General features: G+C 45.6%; 1 protein-coding gene across 2 annotated transcripts in view; it reads left to right on the top strand.

Moving 5' to 3' along the window:
* Positions 1-22,763, top strand: part of Liprin-gamma (liprin protein kazrin) — a 248,475-nt gene that overhangs the window by 14,800 nt on the left and 210,912 nt on the right. Inside the window, exon 1 of one of the 2 annotated variants that reach the window (XM_075686162.1) lies at positions 1,816-2,370. The exons of the other annotated variant lie outside the window; for it this stretch is intronic. Within the exon in view, the coding sequence (XP_075542277.1) occupies positions 2,151-2,370 (220 nt within the window). The 5' untranslated portion in view covers positions 1,816-2,150. Of the gene's footprint in view, positions 1-1,815; positions 2,371-22,763 lie in introns of those variants that run through there. 2 annotated transcript variants of the gene reach the window in all.

Here is a 22,763-nt window from a genome sequence, read left to right as displayed (position 1 = left end):
TTTCTTTACCTTCCTCTCTCTCTCTCTCTCTCTCTCTCTCTCTCTCTCTCTTTCACTCGTTTCGTTTGGAGCGCGTGCAAGCGCCGACGCTGCCTCCTTTCAACCCCCTCCCATACCACGCTTCTTCTACGTCCGTTTTCGGTGCAACCAAACGCGCACCTGCGGGTTCGTTGACCTCTCTGGAAGCGCTATATTTGTCGCCGCTCCTCAGATTCGGTTCTGCGGATAACAGCCAGGCAGAACAGTAAAAGAAAGGAACTCCGCTTCCTTCTCGTCGTCGTAGTCGCACATGAAACAAACCCAAGTCCGCGGACGGAACGAGTAGGGAGAAGCGACGTAAAGGCGAAGAGAGAAGACGGCGGCAGCGCCGCGCATACCTACTACCTATATGACTCGAATCGCGCGAGCGCGCCGAAAGAGCTTTGAATTAACTTTACGAAGGGGAATTTATGGCCTCTTCCCGAAACGCGGAGCCGGGACGCCGTATTTCACCGGGGATTCGTTCGACTAGAGCCGCCTATTTCGCCGGCGTCATTTCCGTCTTGCGTGGGCGTTTTGCTTAACTCTTTCGCGTTATATTACCTCGCGTTGAGTGGCGAAGCAGTGGAATCTCGCGTCGCCTGCTGATGATACTCCACGGTATACCGGCACCCGTTCTGATGGTCCGAAATGAATGCGCTGTCATAAAACGCTAACACACTACGGATGCGACAGGACGGAGCCGTCTTTAACTTACGAACTTTCGTACGCTTTTTTCTTTTTTAATACAGGTGCCGCATGCGAGGCCCGTTCTTCATGTCAGTATGTTTGTACTACACATACATCGAATTGCCTTATTGGCAAAAGGACTTACTGAGACGACACGATGATCTGTCTCTTTTGATATGACCTAACTATCCCATTATCCTTCTTTTTTTAAGAGCTTACTCGTTCGAATGTGAGAGATGCTTTATAGCGATGGAATTCACTGGCGCCGTAGAACGAGCACGTGTTGCATTTTCATGAACGACGCTGTCCAGACGTATATATTGAGAGTTCGAGCAATGGAGACATCTATGTGAGAGCTATGCAACTGAGGTCGATATGCAAAATATATGTACATATGGTTGTGATGACGATGAACGCCTACTGTAAGGTAACAGCCTTTCATTTAGGTGTATACCCACCGGGATGAGACCGTCGGAGTAGATGGGGGTAGTTTGTGGTGCAAGCACTCGTCTAAGCAGTACGGTTCGAAAGGAGCCTCTACAGTAAGGCGGCCTGTCAGAAACGGTTTTGCTTCTGCTACGTAACGAGCTACAGGCACGGTTGAATACACTGGAGGATACCTTCGCTGAACCTTGCACGCCCGTATGAGCAGCATATAGCCAGATATATTCAAGCCCTGTCAGAAACAAGTTCGCTTTGAAAACAGCCTTTATTTACTCAGTGAGGAAGCTAAGCTGGCCAAGCTGCGAGAGCGCCAGCTTAGATGCGCTTAGGAAGTCTGAATGATAGCCGAACGAGTAATGAAAAGGAACGGTTTGCCCAAAATAAATCGTTGCTTCGGATTACATAACACACACTGATTGAATTATTGAGCTATGTTGTCTCGCCTCACCAGCGACAGTGCGAGCCGGCTAAAGACGCTGTGACGTCAGGTTTTAGTCCCCTCCGTCTACGAGGCAGCATTTTCAAAGTTTTACGGTGCAGAGGAGAAAATATTCGAACCTTATTTCGGGTGCTGTACGCCGATCGGTGCACACCGTGTCCTCTTTATCCTTGCCTGGGTGACGTAGCACGAGATAACAGCGCGTCCGTGAACTTGCGGCAAAGCCAGCTTGTCTAGCGCCGAACACCGAGCACGTCATTGGTGGCCCCCCACAATTACCATCCGCCAGTCACGCGTGCAGTCCGCTCCCCTTTCCGCCGAAATGTGGCTCGTGTAATCCAAGTTTTCACTTGTTGCGTCATAGTAGACGGTCTTTTACACGCATACGTCAGTGTCTTAAAGACCCTGTGCAGCCTTTGGTTAATCAACGCCCGAGGTTCGAGCAAACAGTGCACCGCCTTTGTCGCCGTGCGGCCCGATACAGCGTCCGTTCTGGCGCGTCATGGCGCGTTGCTTCGTCAGCTTCGTCGCGCGACGAAGGTGAACTCTGAATCGCAAGATGCTCACCCTCAGCGTGGTCGAGTTCGAGGTGACCACGGTCACCGAGATCGTCGTCCAGCACTCCCGCTCCTCGAGTCGCGCCAGCGGCGTGGAATCGCCGGCGGCGGCCACCCCGAGCAAGGACTGCGGCGGGAGCGGCTTCGAGGTGAAGCGGCGCTCGAGCGCGTCGTCTTCGGCGACGACGGACGACGCGTGTGGCGACGGCGACGAGACGCAAGGTAAACCGGCCGGCGTGGTTCGGCTCGTGCGCCGTTGTCTCTACGCGTGATTAACTTGTGCAGCACGGCAACACGTGATCTAACATGTTGAGTGGACGATAAACAGCACACATTCTCGTGTGAGGGGCCTTCTGTTAAGGCGATGTTTCAGTGCTCTTCCGCTTTAGGTGCGGCTCTTGTAATCGGCCCTGCCCCTCCGGTGGCGTTGCCTTAATTTTGGGTTGGAAGCTTATAATGGTGTATTCTCCGTTCGTACGGTGTCCCCTCGCTGCACAAGTTTATCGCGGCACTGTGTTAGCATGGTTACTTAGAGAGTTGCGACGGAAGAACGAGCACAAGTATAGTTATGCGGGCGCAAGGGTATGGAGCAAGCGTAGGGAGTCGTTTATTTCTCCGTTTTATCACACCGAGTATATGCACCCGCGTGGTCAAGGAGTGGCAGTTTCTCTGATCACTTAAATCACTGATGGCTTTTTATTGATGGCATTGAAGAAGCCTCCCCCCCCCCCTCCTTCCTCAGTAACCTTCACAGAGCAGGAAGTGGCTGCAAGAAAGAAACCAAGCAATTACAGAAAGACGATCTTTAATTAATACATGAACTTCGCCTCTTCCCGTACGCTCTAAAACCAATAGTGTGACCTATGCGTGCACCAGGACAAGTGCACACTTCGTGCACACAAACCCACAAACCACGAGCACTTAATGGAGGTAATGGAGCGTACTTGTACAGGTATCAGTCTACAGTTGCCAAAGCCACCAGTGTATAGGACCAGACATGGGTTCGTTGGGCATTCGTTGAAATTCCGAGAAAGCCCTCCTCGGGTGTCTGTGTTCCTGCGTCTGGCGAAGGATTACAAAAGGAGAAACCGTTAGAGAACGAGCGAGCAATTAAGCTGGCTAACCACGCCGCCGAACGTTACAACGGGGGAGACGCCAACAAACGTGATGTTGGCAGCTGTGCATGCAAATGCAGCTACACGCTTGCGAGGCACGCGTTGTAAACTGTTCCATACACGTGGCGTGTTCTTAAAGTCGGTAGTAGTTGCCGCAGAGTATTTTGTGTCCTTCTTTTTTTCGTTGGGAGCGACCGTTGTAATATACGACCACGTTTGTTTCGGCTGTCACGGAATATGGACCACGCACGAAGTCGTTTTTCAGTGACTGCGAATGGCTGCTAGGTAGGTGTGCATCGAGCCATCTGCTTCTTTTTTTTTTTCATAGCGGTACGACCATCAGCCTCGTTCCGGTAATTGAATTTGCATTTACATTGTACCATGCTATATTAGATTGTCTTTTCTTTTTTCTCAGTGTCCAAACTGTTGCCAAGTTTCGGTCCCTCGGTTAGTTCTTGCCCAGTCTTGTTATAAAATAGAGCGCAAGTCATTTCCCCAAGTATACTTTGAGAGTTATTATATTTACTGAAAAATAAATTAATTGCTCGCACAGAGATTGTAATCTTTAGAACATTTGCTATGCTTAATATATATACGTGATGTGGCTGTACCCGCGCTTACACCTTTCATTAATTTTTCATCACTTCACTTTCTCGTGTCTATGTCGTACCATTTTTAATGTTTTCTTCGTTTTAATTGCATCATTATGTATTATGCATGTTAGTAGACGCGCCTTGTCCAGGTGGCTAAACTTTCGCCCTGCTCTCGTTAACTTTTATAAGTAAGTATCCTCTCATATCGCATGAATAGGCCTAGAGCCATCATTTAATTAAATAAATGATTATCTCTCTCCTTATCTCTCTCTCTCTGTGTGTGTCCATATAATTGCTATCGCAACAAACAAGAAAATACTTTCACGTCAGCTTAAGGAGACTTGAAGATATCCGAAGAGTGCACATGTCTGTCCCTCGTTGCACGGTTTATCCGAGTGGTACACCATTGCTTCCTCCTCCCAGTCCTCTCTGTGATATGTTGCTTCCACGTTATAGAAGAACGACGTGCACATAACCGTCGCAACAGTGCTCCATATGCAAAAATGTCTACAGGCGTCTTCTGCTAAGTCTGTAGGTTGCCTATACAGACAGTCTGTAGACTCTCGACAATAGACTTTATTGCGATAGTAACTATATGGACATTCCCGGTGCATTTCTGCCGTCGCCGTGATGTTCCGTATGAGTGATAGCATGTGAGGGTGAGCCGGCGAACACGGTTCAATCTCGCGTGCGCGAGCGAGGAACGCTGCCCAGATGCATGCGCTCTCCTGTGGCGCGCCAGGCAGGGGGGTAAGGGCCGATTCACGCTCGAGCCGCCCATCGCCGCAAGACGCACCGCACGCTTGCGGTCGCGCGAAAAATTGCACGTATCCAGCACTCGTGCACAAATTACCATTTACACTGTGTGCACAGTGTATACCTTACACATTGTAAACCGAAATTTGTGCACAAGTGTTTGATACGTGGAATCTTACGCGCGACCGCACGCGTGCGGTGCGGCTTGCGGCGATGGGCGGCTCGAGCGTAAATCGGCCCTAAGACGAGCGAGGAGGGGCGTTCTCCTCCGGCGGCTTCTAGGATGCCTCGATCTCCTCCTCGCCCGCCGCTCCGTACCGAGTGGAGACAACCGCGGCGTCTACTACGGCGTTGGCCACGCTAACCACGGACGTCGTAGTAGACGCCTGTGGCGGACGATCTAGGGAAGCGTTTCCGGCGCTCGTGTGTCTTGAAAGCGATCTGCGACGTGGCCAAAGTGCGCGCCCGCGCGGGCCTCATCTTCAAATCGATCTGCGACGTTTCAGAGTGCGCGTAGTGCCGGTTGCTCCGCATGCGCTGTGCTTTTGACATTTCGTTCGCGTTGAAACGACAGATACACGGAGGTCAATTCGCTCGCGACTGCTGCCGCGATTCCTAACTCCACCATTTTCACAGACAGTTTTCGCTGTCATCGAGCGAGATATGTTCATGTTTACCCGTGCGCGCGCGACATCAAGCTGGTTAGTTAAAACCCGTTGACGGGCTAGTTGCTTAGAATTCATGATAGAATGGGTAAGCGCTACTGAACAAGGACGTAGAAAGAAGCAGACACACCAAGATAGCGCTGTCTCCGTGTGTCTGTTTCTTTCTACGTCCTCGTTGAGTCACGCTTATACACGTTCTATCATTGCTAATATAGTTAGTAAGCGAATGTTTGCAATTTCATACGGCCGACAAATCTACCATCCTTACTTCGTACAGCTATCTACTAATTTGCTATCGCAATCGGTGCTTCCCCTTTCGGGCGGAACCGCGAATTTTTTTCGTCGACCGAACGGTCTTTCTGCAAGCAACCCACCTGGAAAGCTATACGGACCGCTATATAGTCCAATGACTCGCTAATGACATCCGTTTACGGGAAGTGTATAAACTACCTACAGCCAAAGGACAAGACGGAAAAAGCGGTCACGAAGCAATCTATATCGACAAAGCGAAGGCTCATACCAAACGCATTTCCATAGGCGCTCGGCGACAACCAAGGCGTGACTAGAAACTATTTTCTCCCGTTGCACTCCCGCACTCGCGCCGAGGGCAATGCGGGCGGCACAGTCGCACAGCTCTTCGCAGGGAAACGAGCGGTGTTTGTTTGCACGGTTCTCGGGCGCAATACCATTGGAGTGCACTCCGCGACGATTGGCACGGTGCGAGCCGCTGCGAAAAAAAAACCCCGCCGCTCGTGCGGGCAGGAGCCGCAAGCGACAGCGAGTGCATGCGTGATCGGCGACGCGCAAGAGGCGCGAATGCCCCGAGGTATCAAGTGGTGGGGCGGCCGGAGTGCATTAGCCGACGCGCGCGCGACACTTGAGAGAAGAGGAGTGAAACCGAGTCCTGCGTTTACCTCTGAGAGGAAGAATGTAAGTTGGAGCGAGAGGACATATTGGTTGGGGGGAACTTATATAGCTTGACGTCCGTTTAATACCTTGAAAGCCCCCCCTAGTAGGAGTGTTACAAATGCGGGGTCGGAATACACCCGTGCGTAATTTGCGTAAGGCACAATTAGGGCGCTTGATCGAACGAGAACGTAAGTGGCAAATAGGTAAAGCACGAAGGCATAGACCTAACTTATACGAGCTAGAAGTACACGAGCAGATAAGTACGTTAAATGTAAGCCACTTTGTGTGTGTGAAGGGGGGGGGGAGGAGGCGTGTGTGTGTCTGAACAATGCGCAGTGGGTTTCGTAAACACAGAAGGGCCGGTGATGGTCGGGATTTGGTTAAGCCTCGGGATTATTACCCGCAAAGTTTTCTATAAAGCCCACTAGAGCGAAATATGGAGCTGTTTTCCACTGGAGCGGTGAGCATCGTGGTTCACTCAGCATAGAAATTATGAGTGCAGTAAAATATGTTGCTGGGGGAGTTGGTCGAAGACAGTTATCGTAATAAAGGATAGTGCACATGGATTTGCCTAAACAGCGTCCTTGTGGTTTCAACCGGCTTTGTGAATTTGCAAAGTGATGATTTTCAACGAGATATTGATACAGAAATAAAATAATTTGTAACTGGTATTCGTGTGGGCGGAGGCTTATTAGCTTCATTCGCTTAGGAATATATATTATTGCTTTTGGATGTTTATAGAGATAATGCGCAACAAATAATGCTCCCCCAAACGCTGCAACGCTCACTTGGAGGAACGCTTGATATTTCTTTGAATTAAATTTTGTTGAAAAGAACGAAAAGAAATAGAAAGTAAGCGTGCAATTTACATTTTGCTTATCGAAAACATTCCATCTCAGTGTTTCCTTTATTGTCTACGACTTCATTGTTCCCACTCTGACAATTACAATTTTATATTACTAGTTAGATAATAATCGTAATTAAGTCATTCAATCGGGAAAAAAATTACTCGCGATGCTCAACTCGACATTGAGCAATATGCACTTGGTTTTATTCGGCGATTGATAGTCGGGACACGTTGTTTGAGTAGTGGGTATTTCCTGTAACCCCCTTAAACTCCGTCGGAGTACTATTTATTTATTTATCATATAGAACACTTCAGACAAAAAAAAAACGGTGTTGGTCAAGAGCGACGCAACACCGTTTTTCCGTCTCGTTTTGTTAACTGTGTTGTTCGCCTGCTAGCAGGGTGGTCAACTTGACCAACTTGGCACACTTTTGATGTAGTATAGGTTTGCACCAAAGTATACCTCTTTCGCGGTATATGGCTCGTCGAAGTGAATGTTACTGTTTTCTTGAGTCTTCGTGTTTCTATGGCTCTTTCACCCGTATTCACGAATGTCGGGCTTGGAAATATGGTTATCAAGAAGAACTTAATTTATACCTACCCAAGAACAATTCTATTTCGTGAATTTTATTATGTGGAGATGAAATTTAGCAGCTTTGTACATGTGTTTTCTGATCGTTGCATCAATTATGGCCGCCGTTTTGAGCAAAGTTATCATGCCAGAGAAGGTGAGTCGCCGGCGTTACCTGCAGACCAGCCTGTAGAGCAACCTCTCCTTAAATAAAATCAATGAAAGAACGGCTCCTCATTCGCATTCTGATGTCTTTCTTATATTCCTTTCTTGTTCTTTTTCTTCTGTTCTGCCTTTCTTTTTCTTTTTTGAAGGACAGCTTGAAAGCCTTCACAGGAGGAAATAAAGACGCAGAACGACCGAACCCGCCTCTTTCTTTCGTGCAGCCTGGTGCTGCACTCTTAAAATTTTCACACCCTTATGGGTGTAATGCGGGTGTATTCATCTTTTCACCTTGTAAACACCCTTGAAACACCCTTTTTTAACGGAAAATAGTGTTCAACAAGAAAACACCCTTGGAACACCCCAGTCTTTCTAATTTACACCCTAATTATAAGGGAGTGAGTGAACAAGCTTACAGTATATGATAAATGAACATTGCCAGTTAAGGCGTTGATATTGGCTATACATGAAACGCGCGCTACCTGCGCTTGAATTAGGTAGCTGGAATGATTAGATCGGGACATCTAGGCAGCAGCGCACTGGCTCCGAACAGTGGTCAAAAATGAAGTTTCCCACGAATGTTGATATCGAACGGATGACACTAACGCGCAGACTTTGCATAGCCAGATATCTGCAAAAGGCTTCATATGATCAATGGCAAAATATTTACAATGCTATCACTGAATACTTAAAGGTGTGCAACCAGTTCGACTGGGAATGGTTAGGAGTGAGGGCTAACGGTAAATACCTCACCAACTTACGGTTTGTAGATAATATTGGCATACTCAGTAACGCTGCAGACTATTTGCAACAAACGTTTGAGGACCTTGTCGAAGAAAGCGTAAGAGTCTGATTGAAAGTTAGTATGCAGAAGAGAAAAGTAATGTTCCGCAGCCTGGCAAGAGAACGAATGTCATGGTCGGCAGTCAGCCTCTAGAACCTGCGCAGAAATACGCTTATTGAGGTTAATTACTCGCAGGGGCCTCTGATCAAGGAAATTAACAAAAATAAAAAATTAGCTGGAGAGCTTACGGCAGGCATGACTAAATCATGACCAGGGAGCTTACTGCTAACCATTGCTTTCTACCGTTACAAACGTATGGGGCCGAAACTTGGAAGTTACCAAAGAAGCTTGGGAAGACGTTGAGGACCGCGCAACGAGCGATGGAATGAAAATTATTAGGCATGACGATAATAGACTGGAAGACAGCGATGTGGATTAGAGAGCGGACGGGGATAGCTGATATTGTGGTTGACATTAAGAGGAAAAAGTCGTGCTGGGCAGACATTGCAATGCGTAAGGGCGAGAACTGCTGGTCTATTGGAGTTGCAGAATGGGTGCTAAGGGAAGGGAAGCACAGTCGAGGACGGCAGAGAATAATGTGGACGTGATGGAATTGGGAAACTTGAAGACACGTGGAACCAGTTAGCACAAGACAGGGGTATTGGAGATCGCTGGAGAAGCTTTCGTCCAGCGATGGACGTCAAAATAAGCTGATGATGATGATGTTGATGATGTGACGACATCCATGCTAGCTTCGCGGCATGTCATTCATGGTATGTCATGCATACGTGTCATGCACGTTCTGATAGCTCGATTTGCGTCGATTGCGGGGGGGTGGGGGGCTAGTAGCGGCGCAGCCAAATGGGGCACGCCGGGCACTTGTAACGCTCACTAACAGTAAAATTTTTGCTGCTATGGCAATGGCCCCGCTCCTTCCTCCTCCACGGTCAATTGGGACCCCCCCCCCCCCCTCACGCGAAAAAATTTTCTGGCTACGCCACTGTGGGGAGGGAGGTGTAAGATTGCTCTAGACCCCTCCCCCTAACTTGTCAACGGAAACGGGGGTCGGGAGGGCAGCTGCCGCCGGGCCGCAAACTTTAGGCAGCCCAATTACCGGCTGCATTTCCCTATGCATGTGAATACTGCTCTAATGTCATTACACTGTAGGATTCGTGGCGGTTCGAGGGCATGCGACAAAAAAAAACACATACAGCCATCAGTAAGTCTTAGCTTGAGCCGATCTTTGGGAGCTGGGCAAGACTCTCACAAAAAAAAAAAAAGTTTGGCACCCCTTTTACAGGCATTGTCAACTCTGGGTCCCACCGCTGACTGCACATTTCCGGTAAAACAAAAATCACACAGGAACTCCTCTCGCATTTGTCTAAGTGCGCGTGAGCATTGTGACTCTTCCTCATCTACACGCAGTCCATGTCGTTATTAATGTTATGAGACTTGATCCGACAAGTATAAGCGACAGCGCTGCGGCGACACGAGCTGCTCTGGTTGGCGGCGCAAGCAAATTACTGCAGGTGACGGGACCAGGCGCGCTGGTGACGTTCCGTTCGTTTTGAGCCGGTATCGCTCTTTAGCCCTCCTCATCCGCGTCGAACCATTATCAACCGTTCTCCGGCGGCGGCTGCTTGTGGCACGGCCGTGCGAACCGTATCTTGAAAGCGAACTGCATTGTGGACAGAGTGTGCCCACTGCTGAAAACTTCACGCGCTGTGTTCTCACCGTTTACTTCGCTTTGAAAACAGACGCGCGTACTGATATCTTGAAAGTGATCTGCGAAAAGCGCATAGTGCGGCATAAGCTGAAAGCTTCGTGAGCGCAGTGTTTTCGCCGCTTCGGTCGCGTTGAAGCGAGAGCTAGCACGTAGGTGAATTCACTCGCTGCTGCGGGTTCTATTTTGAAAGATATCGTGCGGTACGGACTGATGGACGGATGGTTTTTCTTGTTGGGTAAGTATAGAAATGCTTACGTTATAAAAAAAATCGCAGAGTTCGCGAATTTCGCGATAAGAACCAACACCAACCCCACTCCCCCGCCCCCCGCTGAGCGATGCCGTCTTGATCGCCCCCTCCCGACCCCGGGAAAAGGGACACTACCTCTCTATCTCAGTTGAAGAAACGATGAAGAAACGTTAACAACGACAAGAACGGCATTTCCTGAGTTGTCTTATGGCCTCCGAGATTTGCGCGCGAAGCTGGCGCGCGCGAACCTGGGAGGCCATAATTGGCCGCTTAATAACATAAAAAGACAAAGATAATGTCAAACGACACAGTTAAAAATTCAAAGAACTGATCTTAGCTATACTGTTTGGGGAAAAGGAATAAAAAATTAGACAGCCGCAACACACGCCACTAAAGCCGCCACCGCCGGCATAACGCGGAACCAACGGTTGGCAACGTTCATTCGCGCGTCATTGCTTCGTCCGCTTCGTCTCCGCTACGAGAGCCGCCATCTTCTCGCGCATGACGTTTTGTATGGTTTTGTTCTCTGCAATCCACGCACATAGCTCATCAGTGGATGCACGTCTGCTCGGCGTCGCAATGCGGCCTGCGTCATTTTCTGGTGTTCGCGCAATCGGTGTGAAACATGTCGCATGTGAAATGTTTGATAGAAGTGCCTCACGTCCAAGTCAAGCCGCCGTACGGGTGTGTATGGCTGTGCGCCCCGTTCTCGGAAGCGTCGACGGGTTTCCGGCATGCCGATTTCAGGTACGTGCAAATGCGTTTCGCCCTCCTATTGAGCTCCGGAGCAAAGCGTGCAATATTTCATGTGAAAGATGCAGCGCCCGTCATCATGGTGTGAATTTCGAGCGGCAAACGAGAACTTTGGCACTTAGAGCACACCGCGGCTGCTAAGTCAGCGTGGAAATTGTTTTACGTTACTGTAATATCTTGCTGTCAGTCTAATCTGCGGCTTGTGGACAGCTAGCCCATTGACTTTTTCTTGTGGCAGCGATAGGTATATAAATACAAGCGGTAACAATTTTCGAGAGCAGAGAGTTGTTTCGCTCGATGTTTGGTCGTGTTCATGGCGTTATGAAAGCTAGAAAACTAACTGGCTTGATCGTGCTTAGTTCCAACTCCAAAGGGCGTAACATTGGCGCTGTTTATGTTTGTTTTCGGTGTCACGAGTACCACTTTCATGCTTTTGTTGCATGAGAGTGGTAGCTGCTACATGCCGTCTGGGCAGAATACAATAAAAGCAATTCCCTCACTTTCATACGTATGCAATGTGACGTAACAAAATTTCCAGCGTTTTATTCGGAGCGTAAATATCTAGTATAGTTTAGTAAGAAACTCAAATTCTGTCTTAGCTTAGTAGGCGTGAAACAAGTGAAACTCTCATTCCTTTTTGAATTGTTCGCCCAAACCGCACCGCCCGCAGATGCGTCATCGGGTAATTGACAGTAGCTCCGCTACGTGAGTTGTTTTATGCGCCAATATTGCCCGGTTAAGTATCCTGTTAATTTATGCCGACGCTCGTTCATCTTGATTTTAAGCGGTTACTATCCCCGAGTACCGGACGATGCCAAACTTGTGAGGTGTAGCTAACGCGGGAAATTCAAAGTGGCGTGGCTGCAAGTTCCTGTTTTTACGTTTCTTGCATTCAAAGCCAACAGACACAGTATCACTGATTTATTTTCCATTTCTGCTGTACTTGATCAATCTAATATGACAACTGCATTTGCTCTTTAATGTTCTCCATTTACTGTATATTCAGCTTGGCTGCCGTCCTCTCTTCAGAGGATGCCGCTGTGATAGCTCTTTCGTATAGCACATGCTTCTAGGTCCTTGTGTTTCAAGGGCTCTGGCGAGGCAGCAGCGCTCCAAGTAGTTTTACCATCCTATATATTTTATATTTTGCATCATTCTTCCACGATGGATTTTAATGTTCATAGTATTCGTCATTAGTCATCGCCATAATTTTATAGCACGTAGATTTTACGCACTTTACAGCAACAATTTTTAGGCCAGTTTACAGCCAAGTCGCATCTTCCATAATACATCGTCAACATTACCACTTGTCATGGCGCTCTTTGGCCAAACCTGGCCCTTGCGCCATAAAACACCACACATCATCATCATCAGCTTGGCTGCCAGAAAATGCTTGAATTTCTTTCAGTATCCAAGTGACGAAATATTTCACTGACGGCCGTGTGTGAAACACGCAAGATGACAAAACTGATAGCAAAATGATGAGATATTTCTTTTATAGCGTTTGGACTCGACTTTTGGTGAGGATGTCGATCGACCTTGGGCCTGGTGACAGCACACCCGACATCGCCAAAGTGCAGCCTATCAGTTGAGTGCCCCAGAATGGACCATCAACATCGGAAAATGAAGCAGAGCCAGGTAGGGGCAATCTTTACTTTGGAACAGAATACTGACAGCTGCCTCTTTTTTTAAGAACTAAATAACATATTTACAAACCAATCCTTTCTCTTTGTGCAGCCTACATAGAATTGTTTTTTGCTTGTTATACAGACTTTCAGAAAGCAGTTCTTCTGAACCCTTTTTGCATGCACAAATAAATAAAGAGGAGTGCACTTTCTGAAGAAATTGATGCGCTGAAATGTGCGTTCGACACACAATGAGATGCAAAATAACCAACAACTTTAAAGCGGTAAAAAAAAACAAGTTTGAAACATGTCCTAACATCATAACCCGCCTTGGCATACGGATCTAAATATAACAGCAACAGAGGTGCATGCAGAGAGGTGTTTGTAAATGTTTGCAAGATATGTACATTGTCTAAGAAATTGTTTTTATTTACTTGGTGCTTCTTGGTGCCATGGCAGTGCGGTAAAAGCTCAAAATGATGCCCCTGCTCCTAATAAAGCACCTTTAGATTTTAAAATTAAATTATGTGCTTTTACATTCCAAAGTCACAACCTGAAGTTTTGGGAACCTGGCCTTCTTTAATGTACACCTGAATCTAAGTGCATAAGCGTTATTGCATTTTACCCTCATTGGAGGGCAGCTGCCATGGCCTAGATTGAAGCTGGGACCAGCATGACTGAGCAGCATGGCATCATAGTAAGTGGGCTATTACACCAGGTCAAAATGAGAAATACTGCTTAGAACTACCAACTTCTTGGCTCACAAGCACTTTGCACTAAGTTAAAGGAGTATGGAGTACTGACAGCGACCGTTTATGTACCAATTTCTTTTTAGGCTGACTGCATTATTAGGCTGCGAAGCTTCAATTAGTCAAAACCAGCCTAAATTACAAAACCAGCTCAAAACACGCACCATGTATAGCTGGATTTGGACATGAAAATGGAGTCAATTCATGTCGCCGAAAATGGAGGTGGCAGTCACACTATTTCATGCATTTTGCCTAAAACATAGTCAATAATAAATAATTGATTTGTAAAATATTCTTTTCAAAAAGTTTTTTTCAAGCATGAAAGGAGGAGCCAAACGGTGTTCAGGTGCACGAGCGGTTAGTTGCACGGCACTTCTTGCATGTGTTCACTGGCTTCTTTCAAGCCTGAAAAAAAAATTTGTTGCACCTATTGAGCAGTAGAAAGCTGGATTGGGAATTTTTCAGGATGCTCTACAATTTTCGCACTGACACTTTTGCTTTGAATATAATTCAGCAGTTAAATAATCTTTAATAACTAACTACCTAATTAGGAAAAATGCAAGAATTGGTTTCACTTTCTCAAAACGATGGCAAACGACATTACCTTGGTGCTGTCCAGCTACGTGGCACTTGTACATATTTAAAGCTTGCACATGTCATACAGACCACCTGGTAATTACAAGGCATATATAGAAGTGGCTAAGTTGTGTGAGCCAGCCATGTGTAGCGCTGTGTCCTCGTTTCGCCACTGTCTTTCGTCCCTTTTCGTGCGCTAAAAACCTCAATTATGTGTAGCGAATCATGAGAAACAGCCATGTTTCTTTGACTTAAGGGCATGATAAGATTTACATGCTCGACACCTTGTATCAGTGTGTTCTAGGCCTGTTCGTAGTTTAGCTGCTACATAAACAATATTTTTCCACGTGTAAGCTCATATGCATCTTTCAAGTATATTGCCTCGTGTGTCCAAAATAAACCATCCTCGCGCTTCCTTCATTATGTCTTCATCTGATGCTGTGGTAAATTTTTAACATGCAACTGCACAAATTTTCATCTAGTTTTCATATTTCCTCGTTGTTTGGTGGCTTTATTTCTGAACAAGTTGTTTTCGTTAAACCCTGTTGCACACAGCAGTACACAGCATTTCTGCCTGGAGTGGGAATTGTTTTTTTTTCAGATTGACATTAATACACCTTGCCTGGGCAATGTAAGGCATTCTACATAACACGGCCCCGCAATAATGTATTATATTGCATTCCAGCATCATGCAAAACTGTTTACTTACCAGATTAGAATATGTATAAGTGTTGGAAGTAACAGAACTGGAAGAAGCCAGCAGATAATGAGGCCACGGAAAGTATACAGGAACATGTTTTAAGTTTTTTATATGAAGTATAAAAGTGATAAATTCTAGGTAAGTGAAAGTGGATTAAAAGATATCCAGCTGTGGGTGAGGAACGGACCCATAACCTTCACATTACGCATGTGATTATACTAACCACTGGGGTACTACGGCCGTGTTCGAGCGTCGACAATCTGAGGGACCATTGTGGACGGTTGAATGCTGCCTCGGTGGCACAGTGGTTAGTGCATCGCATGCCTATGCAAAGGCTGTAGGTTCATTCTCCCCCCATGCCTGGTTGTTTTTGACAATTTTCATTTCCCTTTATCATTTCTACATTTAAATAGAAAATTATAAATAAGTTTCCACGTGCCTTCCCTGGCATCTTCCAGCTGTGATTCAGAAAAATTTTGACCCTCAGTAGCCTTTCTTCTCGTTTGGAAGAACAGGAGCTTCATTTTAAAATAATGAATTCACCTTGTTCAGCATCTCAATGTGGTCTCAAATCTTATCACAGCATATGTATTACGAAGTGAAGTTTTAAGATGATGATATAGCATGGGACCTAATTAGTAGCCTTTGTGTACAGATATATGACTAGTCTAATAAATAGGAGGATTTTAAGAAGCACTTCTAACATGGTCTGAGCATGTGTTTAAAAAAAACTAATCTAGCATGATTTCAGGCATAACTGTTGCCCCTGAAAAATATTTGGATCATCTGCATTGGAATTGTTTTTAGAGAGCACCAATACTGCTTTGATAGAAGTAGCCTCGTGGAACATGAAGCATCGCTTCTTGCTGAGTCAAGGAAATATCTGCATATCTGAGGTGCATGTGTCATATGCTCGAATGCTGTTTAAAGGCTGCTAATAAGAAAATTACTTCACTTGGCTTCCAGAGATTGCTTCAGTAGTCTATGCTACTCGATCATAAACAATTTACCAGAGTGAACATTCATCACAGTTGGCTTTGCAATGTTTATGCAAAATACCACAATTGTCTACTAGACATGTGACTGCACTAAAACTTGGAATTAATGACCAGTAAGATTTATGGGACCAGCAAAACTTAGTTTATTACTCCAGAACAAAATGCGAGGCACTTCGGTTATTTCTGCCAAAGTTTCTTACAGTAATTACTAGAGGGAGCTCAGGCGCTGCATTCGTACCACCATGGGAATGACGGGAAGCACATGGATTTGTCTGATATTCGTGCTTGTGAATTCAGACGTTCTTGTGGCTTCGTATATTATACGCTATATAAATCTTATTGTCGTAAATTTCAGCGCAGTCTATACTCTTCGAAGTGCTGAAGACGGCGCCAACATGCACAATTGCTATTAATTGCAACGATTGAGCTTGTCCAGGTGGCCAAATCGAAAGGCGCCAAGAGTCTCAAGGCACTGGTATGCCCGCGATAAATTCATCAGAGCGTTGCACTCGCTTGTCGTTACATGCCTCCGTGGCTTAATGGTTTCAATATCAGACTTCTGTTCTAGAGTTCCTGTGTTTGAATCCTGTCGTCGGACGATTTTAATGCTTATTTATTTGTTACACAGTATATTGTTGAAAATGACTAGTTTACAAAGTCACAAAGCCGTTTGAAGCCAAACAGACGAAGTTTAGGCAAATCCATGTACTTTCCATAATTTCCATGCTGGTACAGGCGTTCTTGTTTGATCTCCTGTGGACACTAACGTCAGAGTTCCCTCTAGCAATTGTATGAACTCTGATTTCTGCACCTCGCTCGTGCAGAAGCGGCACCACACCTGCTGCGTAAACATGCACTACCTTTCGGCCAAGTGCAGGGAATGCTGTGAACTCGCCCTGCACAAAGCCTGCACTAAGTAAAACAAATCACAACGTGCAGTTGCTGCCACGTTGAACTGGTGGAATGAGTAGTGAAATGCAGCACCTCCTGAACTAGTTCAGAAAGTGGAGGTTAATCAAGTGGAGATTATAAAGTAACAGAAGTTGAGTGATACAGCATTACATTCACGAAATATACTTCATGATACTTTTCCATTTATTTCCTCAGTTATTAAGAATCCCTTTTGCACTGTTGGACAAAACTACAGAATGCCAACATATTTTCTAGCATTCACTGGTAGCAAACATGTCAAAACTTGTTCTAGTTTCTGGATTGTCGCTTTAGCCGTTAACCCCCAAGTTAATCCCGGAAAAATGTACCAAATTTTCCAAATTTCTTACGTGCTCAATTTTTCGGTGTCATTCTCATTCTAAAAATATATTACTTCATTGGTCTCTGGTTAGAAATAACACAAAAATTAGAGCTGCTCTTGAGGGCAGCTTTCCCTCAATGCCGACTGTAACTCATCTTTGACAATAAGAGCAGCATAACATTGGGCAGAAAGATTGCGACTCATCATTGGCGATATTGGTACTACCTCCAGTCACTACTAGAGCTTGGGATCAATGGTTAAAGGTTGCGACTTTGTTGCTGCCCAATTTTAATTCTGCAGCCGTTACACTTGGGTGTAGCGTGTGTATGTACGTGTGCATGCATTAAAATGACTTCACGCTAGAGCAAAGCAACTGTAGTGCAGAGAGGCATTAGTCATCTTTATATATTTGCTTTGTAAAGATGCACTAAGTTTATCTTTTGCAGTATAGACTTGGCGCTCATTGGCCAAAGATGCCCTTGTGCTACTAAAACGTGTCAATTAATTCGCTTTTTGCAGTAGCAGCTGCTTATTCCTTTTTCAAGATCGGTCTGTGAGTTTTAATTTGTTTTTCTTGAACTTTGCAATTCCCACTCAAAGGACTGCATGTCATCTGAGGTGTTCCTTTTTCAATCAAGAATGTTGAGGTTGTGTTTGCAAAACTTGATTTCTTGCCTCAAACGAGTTTGTACAAACTGACCAAGCTGATAATTCTACCTGATTATATATTAAATATGTTGCGGTTATGAACCCTCATAATGAATGACACATAGTATAAAAATTTTATCTAATAAAACAATTTAATGAAATTTCTCATGTTTTTCGCGTTCGTGTTCACTTCTCTACTCTCGTGTCCTGTCTGCATGCCTCACCTCTTCTTTTGCATATTAAATATCGTATAAACTTAACCATGCTTTTTACCACAGTGCAGGGGAAAAAGGTTCCGGTAACACCATGCATTCAGTATGGTGGCCCAGATGTGTATGCAAGCAACCTCCTTCATGTGGACCAAGAACTACTCTGCAGTGTCTCGCAGACTTCCATGCGAAGCCCTCAACATTCTCGTCTCAGTGGAATGGCGGCTCATCTATCTGTGTGTCAATCACCAAGACGGCCAGTGTAAAGCTCCTGTACCCGTTTAAGAAAGCTTAATGATTTTTTTATTTAGTTTTCACGATTGGCCGTAGAATCTTAACATTTTTGATGTTTCTAACATTTTTACCTGGCACAAAGTGGTGCAATAACTTTAAACCAGTGTAATGCATTTAAGTGATGCTCGCTCTAATGCCTATCTGGTTTTGTTTGTGTTTAAGAAATTTGAATGTCTGATGAGGTAACAGCATTTGAATTTCTCATCGTGGCTCTTTTCAATGAGCTGCTAGGAAATAAGACGCAAAACTTATCACAGGCCAGTTGTAGCATTTTTGTTTTCATGACTGAAGTATACTAGTTTCAAAAGATGGAAAGTGGGGAAAAAGCCTCAAGAACATAATCATCCTAGGATTGTCATGTCCGTACAACTCTGCAATGACTAATGCCTCATGCATCTTGGGAGCACATTGGTCGCAATGCCTACAGCTATACTTGACAAGAGAATAGCTTGCACTCAGATTTGCCGCGCAGTTGATGGCTGATGGCTTTTGTTTGTCGTCTTCAGGTTACTACTATGTATTCAATATTCATTTACATGTGCTGCGGTTTCTTGCAGTCACACACACATATATATATATATAGCGCTCATCCTGTCTGCTTCTGGTCTGTGTCCGTGTCACTTCGCGCTACAATACAAGATCATGTTACTGTACCAACTCGCCCAACTTTATATCCTTGTGTTAAAGACACACTCAGACTTGTTCTTACTTATGTGACCGGTTATTTTTGTGCTTTATAATAACATGCAGTGCTTTTCGAATGAGAACATGTGATAGTTCGTGGTGAGGTTATTTAAAAAAACTGTTCTGCTTAAAATTTAATTGAGCAAGGCTGTGCCATTATTCGGTGCTTATGTCTTTGTACTGGTATGGTTTTACTCCTTATCTTCCTTTTTTACTTTTAAAATGTGCAAATATTATTATGTAACCATTTCTCTTTAATGAAATAAATACTTTTCTTCTGACATTTTGTCACAAATTTTACAATGATTTTGTTCGGTTAGGTAACCTTAGACTAGTTGATAGTTATTCTGGTAGATTAACTTACCATGCCTGTGGAATATTCAATGCAAGCACATGGTGAAAAATAAACTAAATTATTGGGTATAAGCAGGTCACTGGAAGTAAATGGAGCATACATATATTTCAGTAAATAGTGCATGCTTATATATTGGAACAGCACGCACAGCTACACATGCTGTTTTGTTTGTAAATGCTGAAACATTATTCGACGTGGAAGCACTTTGTTCTTTGCCTTTCAGTGCTACCTTTAAGTCATATGTGCGAAAGTACTAGTAGAAGCATCCCGTGGAGATAAATGACAGCTTTGATGAATAGAGATATAAAGTGTGTGCTTAAAACGGCATAAAACTGCTTGACAGGCAAACGTATGCTTCTGTAGTACTGCACTTGTTACCGTCGCCAATCTATGCATTGCTTGCGCTCTATTGCATTCAATATGAGCTACAACAACGAGCTATGGTGTCTTTCCCTCATGGTCGAGCTGGTGTTGCGAAAATTTTTGACCAAGAAAAGTGGAGGTTTTTAATTATTTCTGAAATGCATGTAACCATGCTTTTGGCTGTGTGCTGTTTCCACGGGGTTATAAGTACTGGTGCACCAAGGTGCGGGAGATCCTGTGTCCTTAGTGCAGCGCGCATTGTTATTGCGCTCTGCATCCTGCCGGCAGTGTACTATCACTGCAGAGGAAGATTACGAAAAGCATGGCGTGTGTGCCTTGCTGCAATGGCGAAACCTTAAATTGTTTGCCTGAAAGGGTCGCACGTTATGCTACCACATGACGGACCAGAAGCGCAATATGACGACGCCTCACAGATTCTGGCTCATACTGAACAAGGTAGTACCATAGCTAAGGCTAGGCAGCATTCACAACAGCTAGTCTGCCCATTAACTACATGGCTGTAGTGAACACTAAAATACTTGCAGGGATAACACCCTTTTGGAAGGGTGTTGTCCATGCTACACCCATATTGAAAGGGTGGTGCCTGTGTTACACCCCATATAGAAAGGGTGTTGTTTGTTTTACACCCATAGGCGAGGTGACGTCATTTTAACACCCCTTCTGTTGTGGGGTGTTAATTTGCCCCCTTTGCTTGGGGTGTAACAATACACCCAAAAAGGGTGTCACCCATGGGACAAGTCATTTACACCCTTAAGGGTGTTAAAATTTTTAGAGTGTGGATTCTTCCCAGAATATTTCTCTCCTTAAAACGTGGTTTACAGGGGGGCAGGCATTGCAGTGCGCTGGCAAGTGCGCCAATTCATCTTTAGTAAACTTTTGTTCATGTTCCCTGGCTCGATCATTCAGGCACCGTCCCGTCTGCCCTACGTAAGACTTGCCACACACCAGGGGGATTTTTCATACACAGCTCTTACATTGCCTTTGGCGTACGGCTTGGTATGGTTCTTTCCGCAGCCTTGCCTTCTTTTAGGATCACCGGAGGTGCGAGGGAGGAGCCGCGCCAGCTTAAAAGGGGCTGAAAAGACAAGGGGGACTCCAAACCTGCCAGCCACCTTCCTTGTGTTGCGAGTGACCCTGTGAATGTACGGTACCACTTTAGGTGTGGCGGCCATAGTAGTCGTCCTCACCGTTGCTTTGCTCCTAGAGCCTTCTACCTTCTGAAGGAGGGTTTCCACCGCTGGCGTTACCGTCGAGTCAGGGAACCCTGCCGTCTTAAGACGGGAAATCTCATTGTCAAATGCGAGCTGCATCCTCTGCACGTACGACTTCCGAAGAGCTAATTCTAAACAGAGCGTCGCTACTTCTCGTTTTACTATCCTTGACTGGGAGGAGTCACATGACACCAAACTGCTGTGACCGAGCGAAGTACTGCCAGCACGCGTGGTCTTTAGCAAACGAAATGCTTAGGTCTAAAAAACGCAGGGAATTTCCGATTGGAAGTTCCTGAGTAAAAGAAATCCCTTTACCGAGTTGGCCAAAAATGGCTAAGATGCTGTAACTATTCGTTAAAATGCTGTCACAAGATATGCAATAAATACCAACCAGGCCAAATACAAGTTCTTTTCAAGTGCCAGCATACGCGGCTCATGTCCTTGGCTCAATGATGAGAATAAATGGACCGATCCACTGGGGCAAGCACGGCGTCATTCAGTCGATGTAGAGCCCTCGGCCATATCCGCTGACCGCGACTAAACAAAAGCTAAATCAAGGGGATAGAGTGAAACTGCGTGTTCTGGTCATCCTTTGCTTATCAGTGCCGCTGCTAGAGCAATTCGTTACACTGATATTGACGTTGCCGTCAGCACATTCTCGGTACATCTCTCGCGATAGTCCGCGAGACAGAGTGTTTCTCTTGTAGCTTTAACATTCACGCTGGTATTTGGATAACGCTTTCGAGCGTAGGCTCTCCTAACTCAAGCTGGGGGCGCACTCATTAAAGCACTTGGGGCACCATCGAATAGTTTGAAAGAATTAGCTTTTGTTGAACGAATATCTCCTGCTGTCTTAGCAATGCCTAATTTTACAAGTAACATACTGTGCAAAGCTCAAGAAGATTGGCGGAAAGAAAGATAGTACATAGTGTATATTATCAACATTTATAGCAAGAAACTCCACGTAGCTGTTTAGCGTGAACCAACTAGACCGTCCGTAATAGAGTACATCTGAAATGTAATTTCAATAGGCTTGCGGCTGACCTGCAGTTGACTTCCTCCTTATGACCATACATTACCAGGAAAGCCTATTGATCCAAATATTTTGGTATGCCTTGTAAGAGTTGGGTTGGAGCATGTAAAAAATGGTAACTGGACTATGCCGTCGTACGACTCATTCACGCTAAGGACGTTCTCATCGAGAACGAGGAGTTCGGTGTTCATTTACAATATCTGCATGAGGAGCGGAGAACGTTGCGTCTCAGCAATCAATCATCACTAAATTGAAGCACACCCTGAGGAGCTGAAAATGTCTGCTTAAATCCCCTCGGTCCTTCCTAGATCCCTAGACCAGGGAAATCTGTCATCACACTTTCGTCCAATCGGAACGCCCGAAGTCGCCGAAGGATCCGCGTTGAGGGCGAGCGTGCGCTTAATCACTCCGGTATCTTTGTTCGCTGAACACACTCAAGCAAACAGGGATTGTCGCGCTTGACTCAAACTGGCGCTTCTTGCTTTCTGGGATGACCCAGCAAATAGCTGGAACGTCTGTCAAATGACCTTGGCGAGCAGCAGTGGCCGTGAGGAAACGGCGTAGAACGCCCTTTTCCAGGGGAGGTATTCTGTAAGAGTCCACTAGTGGACATGTCCGTTTCGTCTGATTGGCTGGGCTGGGCTGCGGGTCCACAGCAGCAAGGCGACAAAGCCAATCGGCACTTCAGAAGCAGATGAAATGGACATGTCCGCTAGGTGGACTTTTACAGAATACCTTCCTTGGAGTTTCTGCTCCGATCGTCGGGGAC

The sequence above is a fragment of the Dermacentor variabilis genome, chromosome 3, assembly GCF_050947875.1.
Source record: "Dermacentor variabilis isolate Ectoservices chromosome 3, ASM5094787v1, whole genome shotgun sequence".
Classification (NCBI taxonomy): domain Eukaryota; kingdom Metazoa; phylum Arthropoda; class Arachnida; order Ixodida; family Ixodidae; genus Dermacentor; species Dermacentor variabilis.
The sequence above is the reverse complement of the archived record's forward strand: the minus strand, read 5'-3'. Positions and strand labels throughout refer to the sequence as shown.